At 33.5% G+C, this 21,682-nt stretch overlaps 1 protein-coding gene across 2 annotated transcripts in view; it reads left to right on the top strand.

The window, feature by feature from the left end:
- Positions 1–21,682, top strand: part of LOC150107706 (ubiquitin-like modifier-activating enzyme 6) — a 701,981-nt gene that overhangs the window by 205,445 nt on the left and 474,854 nt on the right. For both annotated transcript variants that reach the window (XM_090391479.1, XM_090391480.1), the window contains exons 10-11: positions 2,458–2,567; positions 8,936–8,998. In XM_090391479.1, the coding sequence (XP_090247605.1) occupies positions 2,458–2,567; positions 8,936–8,998 (173 nt within the window). The remainder of the gene's footprint in view (positions 1–2,457; positions 2,568–8,935; positions 8,999–21,682) is intronic.

Genomic DNA, 21,682 nt, shown 5'->3' with positions numbered 1-21,682 from the left:
TATCTCATTGAAGCGTTCCTCACCAAGTTTAAGACTATTTTATGTGGCAGTTGTTATTTTAGAAATTAGCCTGTATATATGTTTTTTTTTCTTCCAAATTTACAGTTTAATCCTGGTGATGTATATGCCACTCAGCATAGGAAATTGGTTGATTAAACAGTTTTTTCTTTGTTGTTACTCTTTGTCGTTCATTTCAGATATATTACCAGAATATTGATTTTTTGTTTAAATAAAAAAATCATAGTTTGAATATCATATCCTAATTTTTGCGGTAATAAATTCCTTTATCTTTTGCAGGTAAGTTAAACTTGTCACCACATTTATATGTAAGAAGTTAAACTTAATCTATTAAGAAATATTGTATTATGTACACTAGAAAGCATAAAAGTATATATATATATATATATATGTGCAATTTTTTGCACATATATATCCCTTGAAATGGATAAAATTGAGTGTCGTGCGGTTATAAAATTCTTTGTAATAGAAGGTTTATTACCAAAAGAAATTCATTCGAAGTTCATAAAAGTTTATGGGCACTCTTCTCCTTTATATATATATATATATATATGCAAGTATTAAAAGTATTACATAATACAGTATTTCTTAATAGATTAAGTTTCATTTCCTATATATAAGTGTGGTGACAAGTTTAACTTACCTGCAAAAGATAAAGGAATTTATTAACGCAAAAATTAGAACACGATATTCAAACTATGATTTTTTATTTAAAAAAAATCAATACTGCAAGTATATAAAAGTATGCATATACGAGAGTGATCTGAAAAGTTCTAGGCTTCGACCATAGACACCGATACTCAGCAAGATTTTTATTTTTTCTAAGTTGGTACATCTGTCATAAGCATCCATGTGAAATTGCAAGTCATTCTATCAAGTATGTTTTATACAGCTGTTTGAACCAAAAGCATTGTCCGTATCCCTTGAAATGGATAAAATTGAGTGTCGTGCGGTTATAAAATTCTTTGTAATAGAAGGTTTATTACCAAAAGAAATTCATTCGAAGTTCATAAAAGTTTATGGGCACTCTTCTCCTTTATTTTTGATAATTAAGAAATGGGCTGCTGAGTTTAAATGTGGCTGTACTAGCCTTGAAGATGATCCACGTGAAGGACATTCAAAAAGTGTAACAACACGAGAAATCACTGATCAAGTGCACAATATGGTATTGGGTGACTGGCGAGTCAAAGTGCATGAAACTACTGAGACTATAGGCATTTCAAAAGAACATGTAGGATATATTTTGCACGAAGAATTGCAAATGAAAAAGCTTTGCGCAAGATGGATGTGAACTTTTTGCGAAAGTTTATTTAATGTTTCACATTAAATAAACTTTTAATTTCTCGTTAAAAGTTTAATGTGAAACAAGCTGCGCTTGCTCACAGTAGATCAAAAATGCATTGCATTAAAATCTCTGAACAGTGCTTGGATGAGACTTGGATTCACCATTACACACCAGAATCCAGACAGCAGTCAGAATAGTGGACAGAAACCTGTTGTTCAGCGTCAAAGAAAACAAAGTTGGTTCCATCAGCAGGAAAGATCATGGCATCATTGTTTTGGGATGGTAAAGGCATTTTGTTTATTAATTATCTTGAAAAGAGTAAAACAATAGCCGGGGAATATTGTTCTGATCTTTTGACCAGACTAGACAAAAAAATTTGTGAAAAAAAACCTGGTTTGCAGAAGAAAGAAAATCATCTTTCATCAGGATAGTGCACCTGCCCACAATGGTGTTTTGGCAATGGGAAAATTAAGAGATCTGCACTATGAATTGTTGGAACATCCACCCTATTCCCCAGATTTGGCTCCCTCTGACTTCTATTTTTTCTCAAAACTAAAACTCTTCCTCACTGGTCAGCTTTTTTCTTCGAATCAAGAGGTGATTGCAGCTGTAGAGGGGTATTTTGCAGATCTTGCTGAGAACCACTACAGGGATGGGATAATTGCGCTGGAGGATCGCTGGAATAAATGTATTAGTCTTAAGGGATATTATGTTGAAAAATAAAACTAATCTGAAATTATAAATTCGTTTTTTCGTTGTTAGGCTGAGAACTTTTCAGACCACCCTCATATGTATGGTAAAGTACCAGTATCATGTCTATATGAAAATTTTCTCATTGTACACTAAAAAGTAGACATGAAATTCACATTTCTGAGAGTTTAATCATATTTGGCTTTCAAGACACACTGTGTTGCAGAATGCCAGCATGTCTTTTTCTTCTATGGATGTATCCAGATTCCTGATAATACAGATGTCAGAAAAATTTTTGATTTTTTTTTTCTGGGAATATATGTTATGGTGATGTAATCTTGAATACTTTCATTGTAAATTAATTTCTTTTACCATATACATAAACTAGTTAATCTACCTAATTTTCTGTGTTTTTGGATATTGCCCTTCTTCAAAAAGACTTGAATTTTCCTTTCTTCTATTAGTGTTGTCACCCTCAACATTTGCGATTTGTGATACTAGCAATGAAAAGTATGGTACTTATTTGAGAGGAGGAATTTGCAGACCAGTGAAACAAGCTTATACTTTGAACTTTGTGAGTACCACTCTCAACATGATATTATTTAAATAGAGCAGCTCTGATATCCTGTTATTTTTGCATCTGTCAAAATCATAAGAATTTTCAAAGAAGCTTGAAGTACAGGTAACCCTCGTATAACGCAGTACTTATACAATGCAGTCTACAAATTCTAGTAACCCTTTATCTTTTTATATATTTTTCACCATGCGACTTAAAAATCAAATTTTATCTTCGTTAAATTTGCGTCTATCCATATCGCGCATGCAGTTATAAGAAGCAGATTTATATTAGGGGAAAATACCCTTTAGCACGCATGTACATTAATTGTTTACTGTATGAAGTGTTTATTGTTGAAATTTGCCTTCGTTTTTTTGCCAGGAAAGCGCATTAAAAATCATAACTGTGTTAATCTCAAGCTGAGCACTATTTTCTGGTGAGTTACATACAATATGTAATGCTTTTTTTTATGTAAAAATTTATTTTTATAGTAATGGTCACTTAGAGGGCTTTTGCGATATGGTTGAAAACGAAATTAGTGAATTAATTGATGGGAAAACAGATTTAAATGAGGAGGAACTGGTACAATTAATAGATGACGTTGAACCAAATGGTGGGGAAAGTTCTACCGAAGATTCTGATTGTGATGAATCCATTAAAGAATTCAGTTTAAAGAAATTAACAGAAGGATTGGACTTGGCAAGAAAGTTAGGAAGTTATTTTACGCATAATAATCCCTCAATGGAGTGCTACGGAAAATTCACGAGACGATTGGATATTTCTTTAGCTCCATGTTATGAACTTAATAAAAAATTGCAGCATACTGGTAAGCAAGGTCTTATTACTGACTTCTTCATAACTAAACCAGCCGAAGTATTCAATGAGAATTATGCTAATGATGTCCAAGAGATTTCAAGTGATGATGACGCCATAAATAAAGAATATTAATGAAATGTTAGTTTTGAAGACAGTGATGACAATTAAAATATGCACTTTATTTTATTTGCGTAAAACATTTGTGCATTATGTGCAATGAAGTTTACATATGATTTGTAATTTTTATAAATTTATACTGTACTATGTATTTGTTTCATAGTTTACATGTTTTCTTAACTTACACGAATTACCTGAAATGCTACGGAAAATTCACGAGACGATTGGATATTTCTTTAGCTCCATGTTATGAACTTAATAAAATATTGCAGCATACTGGTAAGCAAGGTCTTATTACTGACTTCTTCATAACTAAACCAGCTGAAGTATTCAATGAGAATTATGCTAATGATGTCCAAGAGATTTCAAGTGATGATGACGCCATAAATAAAGAATATTAATGAAATGTTAGTTTTGAAGACAGTGATGACAGTTAAAATATGCACTTTATTTTATTTGCGTAAAACATTTGTGCATTATGTGCAATGAAGTTTACATATGATTTGTAATTTTTATAAATTTATACTGTACTATGTATTTGTTTCATAGTTTACATGTTTTCTTAACTTACACGAATTACCTGAATTAATAAAAATATATTTTTGTTGGATATGTCATTGTTGTTTATATTATAAAAAAAAAAACGATTTCGGAAAACATAACCCTACTTTTTCTATGTGATCTGAGTCTCGCATAACGTGATTTACATAATGCGGCATTTCTATGGAACCTAACATCCGTGTTATACGAGGGTTACCTGTATTTTATTTAAGCTCTAGTGTAATATGAACTGTTTGTTATGCCTGGAATTAAAATACATGAAAGTTTTATTTATTAATATATTTTTATTTCTGTTTTCACTCATTTCTAAAAAGTAGTATGGATGGGTGATTTATTTCAGTTCATTTATTTAAATTTATAAATAAATTTTAGAAATTATTCTAAAAGTTTATTTAATAATGAATGTTTTCACAGAATGTAATTTGTTATCTTCAAATGCCTTCAGTTATAAGAGGAGGAACATGGAAAGGATGGTGTTTAATATAACATTTTATTTCCTACATGAGAGGAAGTAAAACTCTGTTTAGCTATTTTCTGGAAGTTAGGGAAAAATATTGAAGTGAATTTTGTTTATGTTTATAATATCAGGTTTTATTATACCTTCTCTGAAGAAAATATCATTCTTAGTTGATAGCACTATTGGTTTTCAAATGTTTATTAAAATTAGGTATATTTGATAAGTTATATATATCATTAAAGACATTTTTTAATTTCAAATAAAAAGTGACTAGGTTTATCATTATTGTAATTATTGCTGCAGTCTCATTCCCAAACCTTATTGGAAACTTGGAGCACATTATGAGCTTAGTATAAGCCAAATCACATCACCTGATATTTCAAATTTCTCCACAGAAGAATGACTGGAATCATTTTAAACTGTATTGTTTATGGAAAATAAATGAGTTTTAGAATAAGCATGGCAATATAAAGCTACTGGGTAGTTCTAGCAGGTTTTCAATCAATATAAAACTTACTCCTGTCTTCTTTACTAACAAGAGCTGTTGCATAATGGTATTAAAATCAGTACAAATTGGAATAAATCAGCCATTTTCTTTCCACTGCCAGACAAAGGCCTCTCCCAAAGTCCTCCATCCATTCCTATCTTGAACCTTGCTATACCACTGAGTTCATGCCATCTCTTTAATCTCATCCTCTCACCTTCTCTTTCGTCTCTCTGTTACTACCATTCTGATATCAACTTTGTTCATTTTTGGGTGTTATTACTTCAGGTCATATTACTTCTTGCAATATGACCTACCCATTGCCATTTGGATCATCTCATCCCAGTCTGAGCTCTGACCCAAGTATTGCACTTTCTATGTAGAATGGTAATACTAAGTAATGTTCTGTCCATTTTCTTCTGGGTAATCCTTAATTCGTTGGTCAATTTTTTAGTCGAAGTCCATGTTTCACTTCCATATGTCATGACCAGAAGTATACAACTTTCGAATATTTTTCTTTTAAGGCAGATTGAGATGTTTCCTTGAGTGCTTCATGGTGTTTTCCCAAACAAGTTGAATTCTATATATAATTTCTTCTTTACAGTCACCCTCTACTGTGATCTTTTGTCCTAGGCAAACATATAAATTTTCTGGTGTTCCATTTGTACTGGATTGTTAGTAATGTTTACAGTACCATTCAGATAAAAATGCACTTCATTCCCACAGAATTTTCCAAGGCCAAGCATCGTTGACTTTCAATCTGACCAGAAATGCCAGAGCAATAGTTTATCATAATCATTGTATAGCAGCTACTATATGGGTATAGTATAGTAAACTACTACTACTGATCTTGAATGCATCAAATGTAATAATTTTGTGCAAGACTTTCCATACCTTGAAATAAGGCATGTCCAATTTTGCAATGCTCCACGGGAGGTGCTACTATCGGCAACATTTTCATTGATCTGTTAACAATCAGCGTGGCAGCTTTTTCAATTACCCATGGTGGCACTGGTTTCCGTCTTCTGCCAGGTCGAACTTCCGAAGATCCTGTTTCTTCAAACTTCCAAATCATCAATCTAACTGCATTAGCTGACAGAGGACCTTTATGCAAGTTCTGGCAGGTTCTAAACTCACAGAGTGACTGATGCATTACACACCTTAAGATAAAATAACAAGTAACGTGATAAGGTAAAGTGAGGCATATCTTGAACAGGACTATCAATATGAATGCATTTGTGAAGCTTTCCCTTTTCATTATAGTTCTAATGATGGCAGCAAAAAAGAGGTGTTCAACTTTCATTTTATGCAAATTTTCAGCTTCCTGGGCTACATCAGCACTGTATTCCCCCAATCAGTCACGTATTGAAAAAAAAATTTTTTTTTTTTTGCGGAATCTTTCTTCCCATATCTTGACTAGTCACCCTACCAAATTTGATACCATTCTGCTTGTTAGATCATACTACATAAAGCTCTGAATAGGTGAAGTTTAATTATGGCCACCCTGTATATGTTGATGCATTTCTGAACAGATATTACTGATATACATATATTTTGGTATTTCCTATAGTTGTAGAAATCACTGATGCATTTGTACCCATGCACAAGGTAGACTACTGTTTTACATAAGTAGCCTACCTTTTAACCCCAGATAGTTGTATGGATGACATTTTTACTTAGCAACAGCACGCTGTGAGTTTGTGTCATGAAATTCCACTTTGTCATTAATGTTTGTGAAATGGGAATTATTACAATGTCAGAGGTGACCATCAATTTTCTTATTAGAGACTTTAACACGTTCGCTGCCACGCTACTTCGGCATGGTCTGTTCCCCTACGCCGAGCAATTTCACTTCTTCAAGGTCAGTATGATAATCTCGTTACCGGAGGTAAGCGTCCTACGAGTATACTCGTAGTTGGCTTGTACAGAGCATATACGGTCTATGAGAATACACAGTTTTGATGCTAGCCCCACAAGCCAAGCATTTTCACTTCTTCAAGGTCACTACAATAATCTCGTTCCCAGCGGTAAGCATCCTACGAGTATACTCGTAGCTGGCTTGTGAAGCAGGTTTACCCACTACAAGTATACTCGTAGTTGGCAGCGAACGTGTTAAATAATACTATGAAAAATACATGGTTATTACCAGAGTAGGATTCGTAGGTTTTCTAATCTCCATTCTCCTCAATCTGCTAATATACTTTCGTTTTCCAGTGTTTACTAGGTGAGATATCGTGCAAATAAATAAATAAATAAAAACTTTGGGAATTTGCCATTTAATTATTATATCATTATCTGATAATATCTTGCTTGAAAATCTGAACTTTTATGGGAGCATTTAATAAAACAAAACCTGTAGTATCAGCTTGGCAGAACTTAATTGCAAAACTAATCTTCTTCCTTTCCAATAATAGGCCTAGTGGCCTGTTACAGTCTCTTCCCATCTTTTTGAAAGCCATCCTCTATTCCTTCTCCCTTGAGGTCGATATCTGTATCTCTCCGGGGAGTCTTCCTTCATCATTCTTTCTGTATGTTATTTCCATCTCACTCTATAAAGATCAGTGTAGTCTAAAACAGATATCACCTCATGTTCCTTTAAGATATCACTATTTCTTTTGAAGTCTAGTCTATTATATCCAGCTGTTTTGTGCATTAAATCATTTCAGAGCTTATCTGTCTTTTTCTATCTGCTTGAGTTATGGTCCAGGCTTCTGAACCATATGTTAGGATAGGTCTGGCTGTTGAGTTATGGATTCTTATTCTTGTTTTCTTGCTTATTAAAAAATTTGGATTGAATATCTGATTGATAGATCTTGTTATTCCTATATAATTGGATATTTTATGTTGCACGTCTTTCTCTCTTTCATAAGATAAATGGTAGCCTAGATATTTGAATGTATATCCATTCTATAACATCATTGTTAATGCAATTGGTCTCAGCCTTTAAATGCGATGACTTTTGTATGTTTTTGCTATTTCATTTAATGATAAGGCTGCTTGCTGTAGTGAATCTTAGGTATCTTCAATTAGAGCCCGATCGTCGGTGAATAAAATTGTATCGTTGGTGTAATCTGTAAATGCCAAAATGGTTGTTTCCTCTGCTCTCTTATAATATTATTAATATATATATTAAAGGGGAGCGGTGATAGACTACATCCTTGTCGAACACCTACATTTATGTTCTGTGACTCAGATTTTTGTGTGGCAATTTTTAGTTTAATTTGGTTATTGTTATATATATATTTTATTTAATCCTTCTCTTCTACCTTTACAGTGTCAAGGTAAGTATTCTTGTAACCGCAACCATAACCTGAAGATAAGGTGGTTAGCCCTATTCCTCTTGGTGTGTCCTATAACTGTAAATGTATGTGTTCACAGCTCTGGTTTGCATGTTCTGGGGATGAAAAACCCGAGTTTTCATGATGAAAAACCCCCTTATCTCTGTATGAGACCTGCTAACTCACCTTTCGTGAGTTAGAAAGAAAGAGACTAGATAAAGGCTTTTGAAAGAGACCATATAAAGGTTCCTCGCACTGACAGGAATCGAACCCAGGTCTTTCCAATCAAAGGGCTGAAAATTGCTTTAATTAACTGGTTAAGAATGTTGTCATCTCTTAAAATTTCCAGTAGCCTATTACAATTAATTTTATCAAAAGTTTTTTTATAATTGATGAATAATATATGAGTCTCTAAATTGAGTTCTCTTTTTTTTCTATCAGGAGCGTGAGAGTGAAAAAGGCATCACTACAAGATCTTTATGGAAACCATTTTGTTCCTCTCCAAAAATATTTTCATAGTGTTTAGTTCATGTAGTCTTTAAAAGACTTGAATATATTTTATATCTGGTATTTAAAAGGCTGATGCTTTTTTTGCTAATGCAAATCTATGTTATACATTTTGCACACATAAATTTTAGTTTTATTGATGAACCTGTTGTTTCTGATTCTTCAGGAATCTTTAGCACAGCAGTTACAGAATCCTACACTCCTTGTTTTAGATTATATGAAAGAACAGGTAAGGCAGAAAAATTATTGTTTTTTTAAATATCTTAACTACTAATCAATGTTTGTGTTTTATTTATATTTAAATTAGAAAATGTTCTGATTAATATATATATATATAAATATATAAATATATATATATATATATATATATATATATATATATATATATATATATATATATATATATCAATAATTTTAGGGAGTTCTGCATTGTTTATAGAATTCTTTTGAAATTGAAAAGATTCTTTTGTAATAGTATTCTTGTATAGCGACATCATTCCTTATCACAAAGATTGGACCTATCCATACTACAGACATAATTTAGTTTTGCTAGTTTTGTCATTTAAAGATACAGATGAAACAATAAATTTTAATAACTAGCCTCAAGACCAGGCTTCTTTAAATTCCATCAAGCCAGGGAGGCGTTATCATAGATGAAATTTATTTATAAATTAAATGAAATATACTGCATAGTATATTTCACACTAATTTGAAGAGTATACTAAAACTGGCAAATGTTTGATTTGACACATTGGCTTATATATTTTAAATATAACTTTGTTTTGTATAATTTTTCTACTTCAAAGATCAAATTGAAGCCAAAAATAGAAAACAATTTAAGATATTTTAGTAGAGACCCTAAATACAAAACTTTGTTAAATTCCATCCAGACAATATGTAATTATTAATATTATTTGAAATCTTTTTTTGCCAATAAAATTATCTAATTGTAACCAGAATCAGCCATTGTAGACATTCTGTTGTATGCATCCTATATCTCAAATTTTTTTAAATTCCACTCAGCCAGAGTCGAGATTGCTGCATACAATTTTGATATAATTTCTGCTCCTTTGTACCCCTGTAAATGGTTCATTTGAAATTAAAACTGGAAGAATGGTCTAGGCAGTTTTTTGAGAGGATTTCAGTAATAAAATTTATCTAGCTAGATATCCTGAATTAATTTGCATCTTTTTATGTGTATTCCACTTACAGTATTGTCCATCAAGAGAAGCCATTTAACTGCATAATGCTTTGGATGTTAAAAGTTCCAGCTTGAGATCTTGTGGATTAGAGCATATGATATGTGTCTGATGGGAGTAATGTTTTTGTTATTCCAATATTTGGTGATGAATGGTTTGTAGACTGCTGCTGTATGTAGCAACCAGTGAAGGTTAGTTTGCAGTAGACAAAGGTGGTTTTCACGTGAAGAAGAATGAGAGAATACGAATCTAAGAAAGCCAGTTTATTGTTGTTTTTTCTGTTTCCATTGTGAATTTATTTGGGAAGAGGGGTGCAGGCTATTTATTTTTGCTAGAAAGTTTGGTAGTTGGTAGGGTATCTTCATGATGAGGCGAGATAGAGAAAACATCATCTATAATAGCACATCCAAAAGGATGGTTGGTGCTGTATGGAGGAATAAAGGATTTCTTTTAAGTGTTCTAGACAGAAGTTTGTAGGAAAAAATTGCACAAGTATCTCATAAGCAGTGACTCTTTATTCTTTATAGGCTATGTGGACTTCTCCTCCCAGTAATGTAGTCTTTATACTTAAGCAATCCTCCATCTCATTGGTATGTGCTCTAAATTTTACGGTTGCAGAACCCAACATAATTCCTTTAGTTTTGCTAGTAGAACTGCTTAAACAAGGATATTAAGGTATGAAAGGTTGTTGTGTAAACTGGAGAAACGGGATTAAAATATAAACTATTGGCTTGGATAAGTTGGTGGCTGATGGACAGTTATTAGAAAGTGGTAGATGGGAACTGTAAATCTGCCAGATTTGAGGTGACCATTGGTGTGCTCTGGGGATCATCCTTTGTAACATTGTGTTTAATATATTAATGATATTGGGAAGAGCTGGACAGTTATTTGCTTGATGATATAAAGATATGCAGGGCAATTAGAGATTCTACAGGTATACAACATTTACAGGGTGATTTGAATAGGCTGGAAGTGTGGGCTGTACTTGAATTTGAATAGATTGTCAGTTGAGTGTTAGCAAGTGTAAAGTTATGCGCTTCGGCTTGATCTATGTTCTCTCTAGGACCTTTTGAATGGGCAAACCGCCCAGCTGGTTTTACTGACCGCCCGGCTAATTATCATTGTGAATTGACATGGCTAAATAATGAACAAGAATGGAAAAATAATTTAAGACATTTTTTAATTAATAGTGATGAGAAATTGAACCGGAGAGTCTTGTTACTTGTGAGACCTGCTCAGTTTCTTGCATTGCAAGCCATCAAGAGCTTGAGATGTTCACTTTGATGCATACCAATCTGTATGCAAAAGAAGACAAAAATCGAGATCTCGAATTCAACAGTATCAGTTGCAAAGAAGATCTTTTACGAAAGAGACATAATTTTGATGTTTTTGATGTTAACTTGAGAAAATTCAAATTGAAGGCGAAAATCAATATTAAAAATCTACATTTATTTTTCTTAATAATGGTTTTTGTCCGAAGATCGTGAGTCAAGTATTTAATATTTTATTTTATAAAAGAAAATAGGCCTGTGCATCAAATATAGTTGTTTTCTCGGGTAATTCTCGAAACTCTCGAGGACTATGATGTCAGTCTCGAGTGATACCAATTCCCATTCCTAATAATGAATACTTATAAATAGTAAAATTGTGACATAATGTGCATTGTGTGTCTCGGGTATTACTGTCAGTACACAATTCAATGATTTGTTCTGATTAATTTAATAACAATGATATTTTGTATTTATTAAATTACCCCATAATGAATAAAAAGTCAAGTCAGAAAACCACACTCTTAAGTTATTTTAAGAAAGATGAAACTGATAAGCATAGTAGCGAAGATCCCAAACCAACAACAGAATAGTCGATTTCTGCAGAGTCTCTTTCAAATGTAAAACATGCATCTAAACACCACTTATCAGGTATTAACAGTGAGTGGTTTAAAAAATTCCTTTGGTTAGTGTTGAAAGATAATGGAATGATGTGTTCCGCATGTATGAAATATGGAAAGAGATGACCCACAAACAAGGAAGTGACTTGGGTAACTATGTCATGCACAAGACTTCGAAAAGAAAGCTTGCTTGACCACGAACAAAGCAACACTGATTCTTGTTCAGATATAATTGAAAAACATATACTAGAAGAAACTGGAATAGGGCAAATTGAAAAATCAATTTCGATTTTGAATAACTTGCAGAGAGATGCTTTTCTATGAGCTTTAAGATCTGTGTATTGGTTAGTGAAAAATGAGTTACCACATACTACATTATTTGAAAAATTGCTTGAGCATTGCAGCCCATTGCTATGGGCTTTTCCTACTTAGAACATCTTAACGTTTGTAAAAATGCACATTATACCTCAGAAAGAATAATGCAAGAGTTGATTGATATTTTAGCATCAGAAATTACATCTGAAATACAGTCATACCCCAAAGTTACGCCGTAGGTTGGACCAACAAAAAGCACGTAAGTCGAATTCGCATAACTCTTGGTATAATTTTGCATGTAATTTATATATACAAACATACAAAATATTAGTTAATTGGGACCAAAGGTTTACAAAACCATCTGTCTTTTTTAAGAAATATAATCATAATTGTAGTTTTTCATACATAAAAAAAAGAAAGTTATTTCGATGTCGATGGTATCATAAAATCTAATAGATTCGTTTGACGGCATAATGTCTTTTTCCTGTTATGCAAAATTTCTTCATAGCAAGCTAATGATTATTTTATTCCTTGCCTTGTGACTACAATTCCTTTTCAATTCCTCATTAGAATCTATGTCCTCCAAAATCCATAAACCTTTCTTTTACGATTGTTCTTACTGTGGATTCCTGTAGATCGAACTTCTTTGCCTAGCTCACAAATTTTCATTCCGCTTTCAAAATCCTTAATAATGTTGAGTTTTGTTTCCAAAGTCAATGTTTTTCTTTTCTTGCTAGCTGTAGAAGAATCGGACATGCTTCTTTTGGATGACATTATTATTTTTTATGTGATAAAATTTTGATCAAGAACATAACATTAAACAATCGCAAGGTCTGTAGACGATAAAAATCGTGTATGAACGGAGACCGCATGAAACACGTCAATGCTTGTTCACAGCATGTGCGACACTGGCGAATGCGGCCGGCGCCGGAAAGATACGACTAGTGGTGAAGCGGGACGGGAATATGTACATATAAGAAACCGCGTAACTCCGGATTCGCGTAAGTCGGGGTATGACTATGCTGAAAAATATACATTCTGCAGATTATTTCAGTGTTTTATGTGATGAAACTACAGACATCTTAGTTTTAAAACAGCTGATTGTGTACATTAAATATGTTTGTCAACTTAGAAAAGCGGTCAGGGTTAGTTTTGTATCAACTTGCAATGTCATTGATACTATAACTAACAAAGTAATTGAAACCCTTGACAGTCTAGGCTTAAAACCTTGTAATCTGGTGGGCCTAGGATCTGATGGAGCAGCTGTCATGATTGGAAAGCAGAAGGAAGTTGCAAAACTGCTCAAAGATAAAACAGATGGACTCATGGTCAACTGTCATTGTGTAAACCACCAACTGGCTCTTGCTAGTTCCCAAGCAGCTGCTGAAGTGCCTTATTTAGTCATGTTTAATGATATCTTAAGGCAATTGTTTTTCATCTTCCAAAATTCTTCAGTCAGGATGGCTGGTTTAACCCAAATCCAAAATATGCTGAACGGTCCTCAGATTAAACTTAAAATGGCTAGTGACACTAGATGGCTGTCTCATGATTCTTCAATACAGTCTCTAAGAGAATGCATCGTGAGTATTATAGCTGCATTGGAAAGGGAGGCCACCGAACAAAATGATATCACAGCTGAAGGTTTAAGTAAATATATCAGAACATACAATTTCGTAGCTTCACTAATGATGCTTTTATACCGCAGTTAGATAAATGCAGTAATGCATTTATCTAACTTGTCTAGATCATGGCAAAGGCAAGATGTTGACTTAACTGAAATAGAGCTAGTCTTAGATGCCAGAAAACTATCCATCATGGAATTGAAAGACACTCCTGGCAGTCATTTTCAAAATCTTCCTCAGCATCTTTCAGGTGAATGGTCAGACCTTCACATTGAATACATTTAAGACTGCAAATATGATAAATACATAGGCACAATTATTAAACACCTAGAAGCAAGATTTCTAGATATACCAATCATTTCCTACTTTTCATTGCAGAAAGTTATGAACAACGTGAGACTTCTGAGATTCTTTTTGATTATTATTCTAGAAATGGAAGTCCTGCAGTTTTAAACTATGAAAGTACTAAACTAGAATTGGCAGTTGCATCAAAAATGATGAATGGACAGTCACGCAACATCTAGATCCAAGACAAATACTGCTGAAATTAGCAACAACATCTGAGCTCAAAGAGTCTTTTCCAAATTTAGCAGAACTAGCTACTGTTGGACTGACCATACCTGTGAGCACAGCTGAACGTGAAAGGGGTTTCTCTGCATTAAAAAGAATAAAAACCTGTATGAGGAATTGCACCAGTCAGGGCACCATAAATAATCTGATGCTGATTTCACTGGAGGGACCAGATCCAACAGATTTTAATTACGAAAAAGCTGCTGACAACTGGGTTTCTTCTTCTAAGAAGAGAAGAATTAATGTATTGAATTTTAAGCTGGGCATTACAAAGTTTTTCATTACTTAATGAGAAAATAAGAAAAATCCTAGTCTTGTTTGTTATAATTACTATATAAAATATTATCCTTGTTTGAAGTAATTTCTAATAAAATTACTATTTTAATTTACTATGAAAAAGGATCTTTTTTAACTCATTCAAAAGTTTTGTATGCCCGGCTAATGCTTCATTGCACCGGTAAAAATTTCTGGGGAGAACACTGTTAATGAATATCCATCAGGTTATTGATGGATTATGCTTGAAATAACTGATGCAGTTTAGAGTTATAGTGGGTAAGAAGTTGAAGTTCAATGATCATGTAGCAAAGATTGCAAATACAACTTAGAATATAATTGCAATGTTGAAATGAACAATGACAAGTAAGGACATGAAGTCATTTTACCTCTTTACAAGGCCTTGATATGACTGCATCTGGATTACTGTGTGCAGATTTGGTTCCCTGGGTTCCAAAGGGATAAAGAAGCTGTGAATAGGATGCAAAGAAGAGTTATAAAGATGATATCAGAATTCTGGAATGTAGATTATGATGATAGAGTGTGAGAGTATGTGAAAGTCACTGGTAGACAGGACGGGGGGGGGGAGTTGATATGATGGAGATCTATAAACTTCTGAGAGGGCATTATAGGATATCAGTTGATAAAATTTTTTATCAACTTTTATCACAGATATACCCTTATATCTGTGAAACTTTTTATTCACAGATATAAGGGTATATCTGTGGAAGTTAAGTTTGTGTGCAGTTAAGAAAGAGTTGAGAGCTAGGTTTTTCTCTCATGGAATCATGAGTGAGTAGAACAGTTTGTCTGTTGAAATAGTAAGTGCATCTTGCATGAATGAATTTAAGAGAAGGTATGACAGCTGGTGTGTACAATGTATAGCCTCCTCCAACGACTGGAAGTCTAATAATAATAAAACTAAATTTTAGATATCTGCTTTTAATTTCACTTTCAGCTTTTGGAAAAGAAAAGTTGTTACCATAATTGATATTAGAATTACTAACTGTCATTTCCAAAATTAAATCTAATCAAGAGAATGCTTTTTTTAAGCCCTTTTATTTGATCATTTTTAACAACTCTTGAATTTTCTTCATTATCCTAATAAATTACTCTCAGGATCAAGATAAATTAAATTACCAGTACTAGATTAAAAATTAAAATATTTTAGAACAGTCCAAAATGTTTAACTTTACCTTTGTTGAAGCATCATTAGTAAGAGAATAAATAATAAACATGATTGTTTTTATATAGGCTATGTATTAACTGAATATAATACTAAGATATTTAACATAAAGCTTTTACTTTAGTTTTTTCCATAGCATATATTCTTGGCTTGTTTAGAATTATAATATGCAGCATTATCAACTTCAAGGTGTTTTGGTTTTTCACAGAATGAAGTGCTATATATATAGTTCAATAGCTGACATCATCTTCACTTTTTTTTTTTTAAATTTTGTACACTTAGTTTCATTTATTTTGCAATATCAAAATGCAGTATCATGTGAAATGTCTACTTTTGTTGACAGTCATTAATAAGGTATTCTTTTCTACAAGCTATTTTTTCCACAATTTTGTTTATAATGCAAATTATTACACAATTTTTATTTGGTTCACATGACAGATAATTAACAACAAAGGTTAATTATCTGTCATGTGAACAAAGGTATACTGTGATTATCAGGATTGATTATGAGCAGCCATGAATCTATCAATTATCAACAAACTTGACCCTATCATGCATCATCATCAAATTCCTGCCATGTACCCTCAAGGGGTGTACAGGATATGATAGTACTACATGAAAAAAATTACATCATTATTAATTTCCTATCTACAATTTTCCTCCAAATTAGTCTGTTACTTGTCAAGACTCCAACATTATCAGATCTTATATTTCTATCGTCTAAGGCACTTTGTACCGTATCAATCCACCTATATCTTGGTCTTCCTCTGGGTCGTTTTGCTGCTAACCTGGCAGAGAACACTTGTTTTGCTAATCTTTCCTCTCCCATGCTATTTAAGTGACCATACCACCTGAGAATAGCTCTGCTAATGCATTCCTGGATGCTGACAATGTCAAGTTCTTTCCTAATATCCTCGTTTTTAATATGATATTGCCATTGATGCCATCTGTTCACGCCTCTAATCTTTCTCAGGACTCTCATATCTGTGGTCTCTAGTCTTTGGTCAAGTGTTTTACTTCTGACCCAGCTCTCAGATCCATAAGTTAAAAGTGGTTTGAACACTGTCTTGTATACAGCTAATTTAGTGTTCCGACTAATTTCTCTCTTATTCCATATGAATTTATTCAATTGACTTCCCACCATACCAGCTTTGCTGATTCTATTGTCTATTTCTATATTTAATTTACCATATTCAGTAAAAAATAGCTGAAATGTTTTACTTGTTCCACAGGTTCTCCATTCACAACACAGTTGACATTTTCAATGATTCTGCCTATTTTCATTGTCTTTGTCTTTTTATTGCTGACCTTCATACCATATCTATTACAACAGCTATTCAATTTAGTCAGAGAATCTTGCAGACTTGTAGCAATTTATTTAGAAGTATAACATCATCCGCATAAAGAAAAGAGCTGACATTAACATCTCCAATTTTGATATCATGTTTAATACCACTTTCCTTCATAATGTGATCCATATAGATAATGAATAACAGAGGGGATAATGTACATCCTTGTCTCACACCAGATTTAACATTAAACCATCTTCCTGTACTTCCTTCAATTCTAACTGCTGATTTACAACTCAAATAAAGACTAAGTATTGCTTGATATAATGCCCCATTGACAATACCATATAACTGCAGCGTATTGAATAGCTTCTCTCTTGGCACCTTGTCATATTCCTTTTCCAAATCGACAAAACTTAAATACAGATCTTTGTTATATTCCCATGATTTCTCCACTATTTGTCGTAAAGTGAAGATCTGATCCTAACAGCCTCTATTTGGCCTGAATCCAGCTTGTTCTTCACCAAGCTTTTCTTCCACAATTCTTCTCAATCGTTTCTCAAGTATACTTGCATAGATCTTGCCAGGAACACTCAGTAGGGAAATAACTCTGTAATTCTCACATGCAGTTTTATTTTCCTTTTTATATATGGGTACTATGAGAGCTCTACTCCAATCATTGGGAATATGTCCCTCTGTCCAGGCATTCTGAACTATGCAGTGCAGCCACTGTAAGACTCTTATACCACTATACTTCAACATTTCTGGTCGAATATCATCTATTCCTGCTGCCTTTCCACGTTTCAACACCCTTTGATGGCTTTTTCTACTTCAAGTATGGATATGTATTCCTGACTGCATGTCTGGTCATTGTTTTTTACCACTGTGCTGTCATCACTGCTTGTTTCATTTAGCAGTTTTTCAAAGTAATTACTCCATACTTCAAGGATATCTTTTTCTCCGTTTTCATGTCACCTTTATCATCTCTAACTCTTTTTACAGCACTCTTTCCTCCATTCCTAAGCTTCTTCAACAACCTCCAGAATATTTTGCCACCTTCTTGATATTTATTTTCTATATTCTTGCCAAAGTCCTCCCATGACTTTTGTTTAGCTAGTTTTACACAGTGTTTAGCATTCTTGCATTTGTCTCTATATTCTCTAAGAGCACAAGCTGACTTATTTGACAGGAACTTTTGATATGCTTGATATAACCCTATCATGCATGTTCCAAAAATGTTGTGATGTGCAGATATTAAATGCTAATCAGAGATTTTATCAGGTTGGTCATAAAGAAGATTTGGGCATATGACATCTGCTTGTAATATGTTTCTTTTCTATTAGTTTGAAAAGCTACACAATTACATCTTCAACTTAAACAGGAGGACATCGTTTTGCTATTCTGAAAGATGTGACCTGCTTAGTAACTCTTATTCTATACATATAACAGTGTGATTCAATATGAATGAAATTTAGAATATTCTCTAAAATTTGTTAAGCAGTAATAGTTTTGGTTTAAATTGGACAACTTTTAACATCTAAATTATTCATGATGATACTATTCTCTATTTAGTGAATATTTTATTTTAACTTGCTAAGTCTTATTGTTGAATGAAAAAGTATTGCGATCCATGCAAAAATCTCAATGCACTTATTATCTAACCTGTTTGTTTCTATAATGAGTGAGGTGAATACTGGTTGAATTCAGTTAATTCATCCCATAACTATATGGCTAGTGACCAGGAAACCAGTTAGATATCCATATGTTAAGTCTGTTAAATATGTTTTATAAATATGAGAAAGTTATAGGGGGGGAGGGGAGATATTTGGTAAAGTGCTGAGGCTGTATCGTACCTTCTTTATTATTCTACAGAGTTTAATGACAATTGTCATTTATATATATATACATGAATCATCATCATCATCAAATTCCTGATATGTACCCTCAAGGCATGTACAGGATATGATAGTACTACATGATAATTTACATCGTTACTAACTGTCTACAATTTTCCTCCAAATCAGTCTGCTACTTGTCAAGACTCCAACATTATCAGATCTTATATTTCTATTGTCTAAGACACTTTGTACCGTATCAATCCATCTATATCTTGGTCTTCCTCTGGGTCGTTTTATTGCCAACTTGGCGGAGAACACTTGTTTTGCTAATCTTATATCATCCATTCTGTTTAAGTGACCATAACGCATTCCTGGATGCTGACAATGTCATGTTCTCTCCTAATATCCTCATTTTTAATATAATATTGCCATTGATGCCATCTGTTCATGCCTCTAATCTTTCTCAAGACTATCATATCTGTGGTCTTTGGTCAAGTGTTTTACTTCTGACCCAGCTCTCAGATCCATAAGTTAAAACTGGTTTGAACACTGTCTTGTATACAGCTAATTTAGAGTTTTGACTAATTTCTCTCTTATTCCATATGAATTTATTCAATTGAGTTCCTACCATACCAGCTTTGTTGATTCTGTTGTCTATTTCCATATTCAATTTACCATCTTCACTAAAAATTGTGCCTAAGTAGCCGAAATATTTTACTTGTTCCGCAAGCTCTCCATTTACAACACAGTTGACATTTTCAATGATTCTGAATATTTTCATTGTCTTTGTATTGCTGACCTTCATACCATATCTATTACAACAGTTATTCAATTTAGTCAGGGAATCTTGCAGACTTGTAGCAGATTTATTTAGAAGTATAACTTCGTCTGCATAAAGCAAAGAGCTGACATTAACATCTCCAATTTTGATATTAGGTTCAATACCACTTTCCTTCATAATGTGATCCATATAGATAATGAATAAAAGAGGGGATAATGTACATCCTTGTCTCACACCAGACTTAACATTAAACCATCTTCCTGTACTTCTTTCAATCCTAACTGCTGATTTACAACTCAAATAAAGACTAAGTATTGCTTGATATAATGTCCCATTGACATCATATAACTGTAGCATATTGAATAGCTTCTCTCTTGTCACTTTGTCATATGCCTTTTCCAGATTGACAAAACTTAAATACAGATCTTTATTATATTCCTATGATTTCTCTACTATTTGTCGTAGAGTGAAGATCTGATCCTAGCAGCCTCTATTTGGCCTGAATCCAGCTTGTTCTTCACCAAGCTTTTCTTCCACAATTCTTCTCAACCGTTTCTCAAGTAGATTGGCATAAATCTTGCCCAGAACGCTCATTAGGGAAATACCTCTGTAATTCTCACATTCAGTTTTATTTCCCTTTTTATATATGGGTACTATGAGAGCTCTACTCCAATCATCTGGAATTCGTCCCTCTGTCCAGACCTTCTGAACTATGCAGTGCAGCTACTGTAGGACTTTTATACCACCATACTTCAGCATTTCTGGTTGAATATCATCTACTCCTGCTGCCTTTCCACATTTCAAGCCTTTGATTGCTTTTTCTACTTCAAATATGAATATGTATTTCTGACTGTATGCCTGTTGAGTGTTTTTTTACCACTGTGCTATCACTGCTTGTTTCATTTAGCAATTTTTCGAAGTAATTACTCCATACTTCAAGGATATCTTTTTCTTCTGTTTTCTTGTCACCTTTATCATCTCTAATTCCTTTTACAGCACTCTTTCCTCCATTTCTGATCTTCATCAACAACCTCCAGCATATTTTGCCACCGTCTTGATATTTATTTTCTATGTTTTTTGTATGTAGTATGTATAGTATGTATGTTGACAGGTCAACATACATACTTCAGATGAATCAACTAGTAGCTGATAACAACACCTACAAACTGTTAAACCATAACCCAACAAACAGGATAAAATATAGAACATAAATAGCCCTAGTTACCACTTAGCTATGAAGTTAGCGTCTACACTCAAGGAGTTGGTAGGTCATTCCCCCCTCCTACATAAAGAACACACAACACTTTATAAACAAAATTAAAAACATAACACTCGACAAAGACGACTTATTAGTCAGTTTTGACATTACTGGCCTTTTCACAAATGTCCCCATCAATGACACAATTCTCTTACTACAGAACAAATTTCCACCTGACATTATGGCACTCTTTGCCATAATGTCAGGTGGAAATCCCCCCCCCCCCCCCACTATCCCCCCCCCAATCGCTAACTTTTACATGGAAACTTTTGAGCAAAGGGCTCTTGATTCCACCACTCTAAAACCTACAATATGGCTTAGATACATTGACAATGTGTTTGCTATCTGTCAGCATGGGCAACAAACACTAAACACATTTCTTAGCCACTTGAACAAACAACATGAACGCATACAATTTACCATCGAAATTGAAAATCAGAACTCACTTCCATACCTAAACACACTAGTCACACGTCTCCCCTCAGGCAGTCTATCCTTCAAGGTCTACCGAAAACCAACATACACTGGTCAATACATACATGCTAATTCATACCACCACCCATCACAAAAATATGGAGTTGTTAACACTCTTACAAACAGTGCCATAACAATTTGCTCTAACCACCAATCCCTGAAGCAAGAACTAAAAAGCATCAGCGACACATTCATAAATAATGGCTATAACAAAAATACT

Source organism: Typopeltis vanoorti, chromosome 4 (genome assembly GCF_054136105.1).
Source record: "Typopeltis vanoorti isolate ZY-2024b chromosome 4, IOZ_Tvanoo_1.0, whole genome shotgun sequence".
Classification (NCBI taxonomy): Eukaryota; Metazoa; Arthropoda; class Arachnida; order Uropygi; family Thelyphonidae; genus Typopeltis; species Typopeltis vanoorti.
This window is presented reverse-complemented; position numbering and strand designations above follow the sequence as displayed.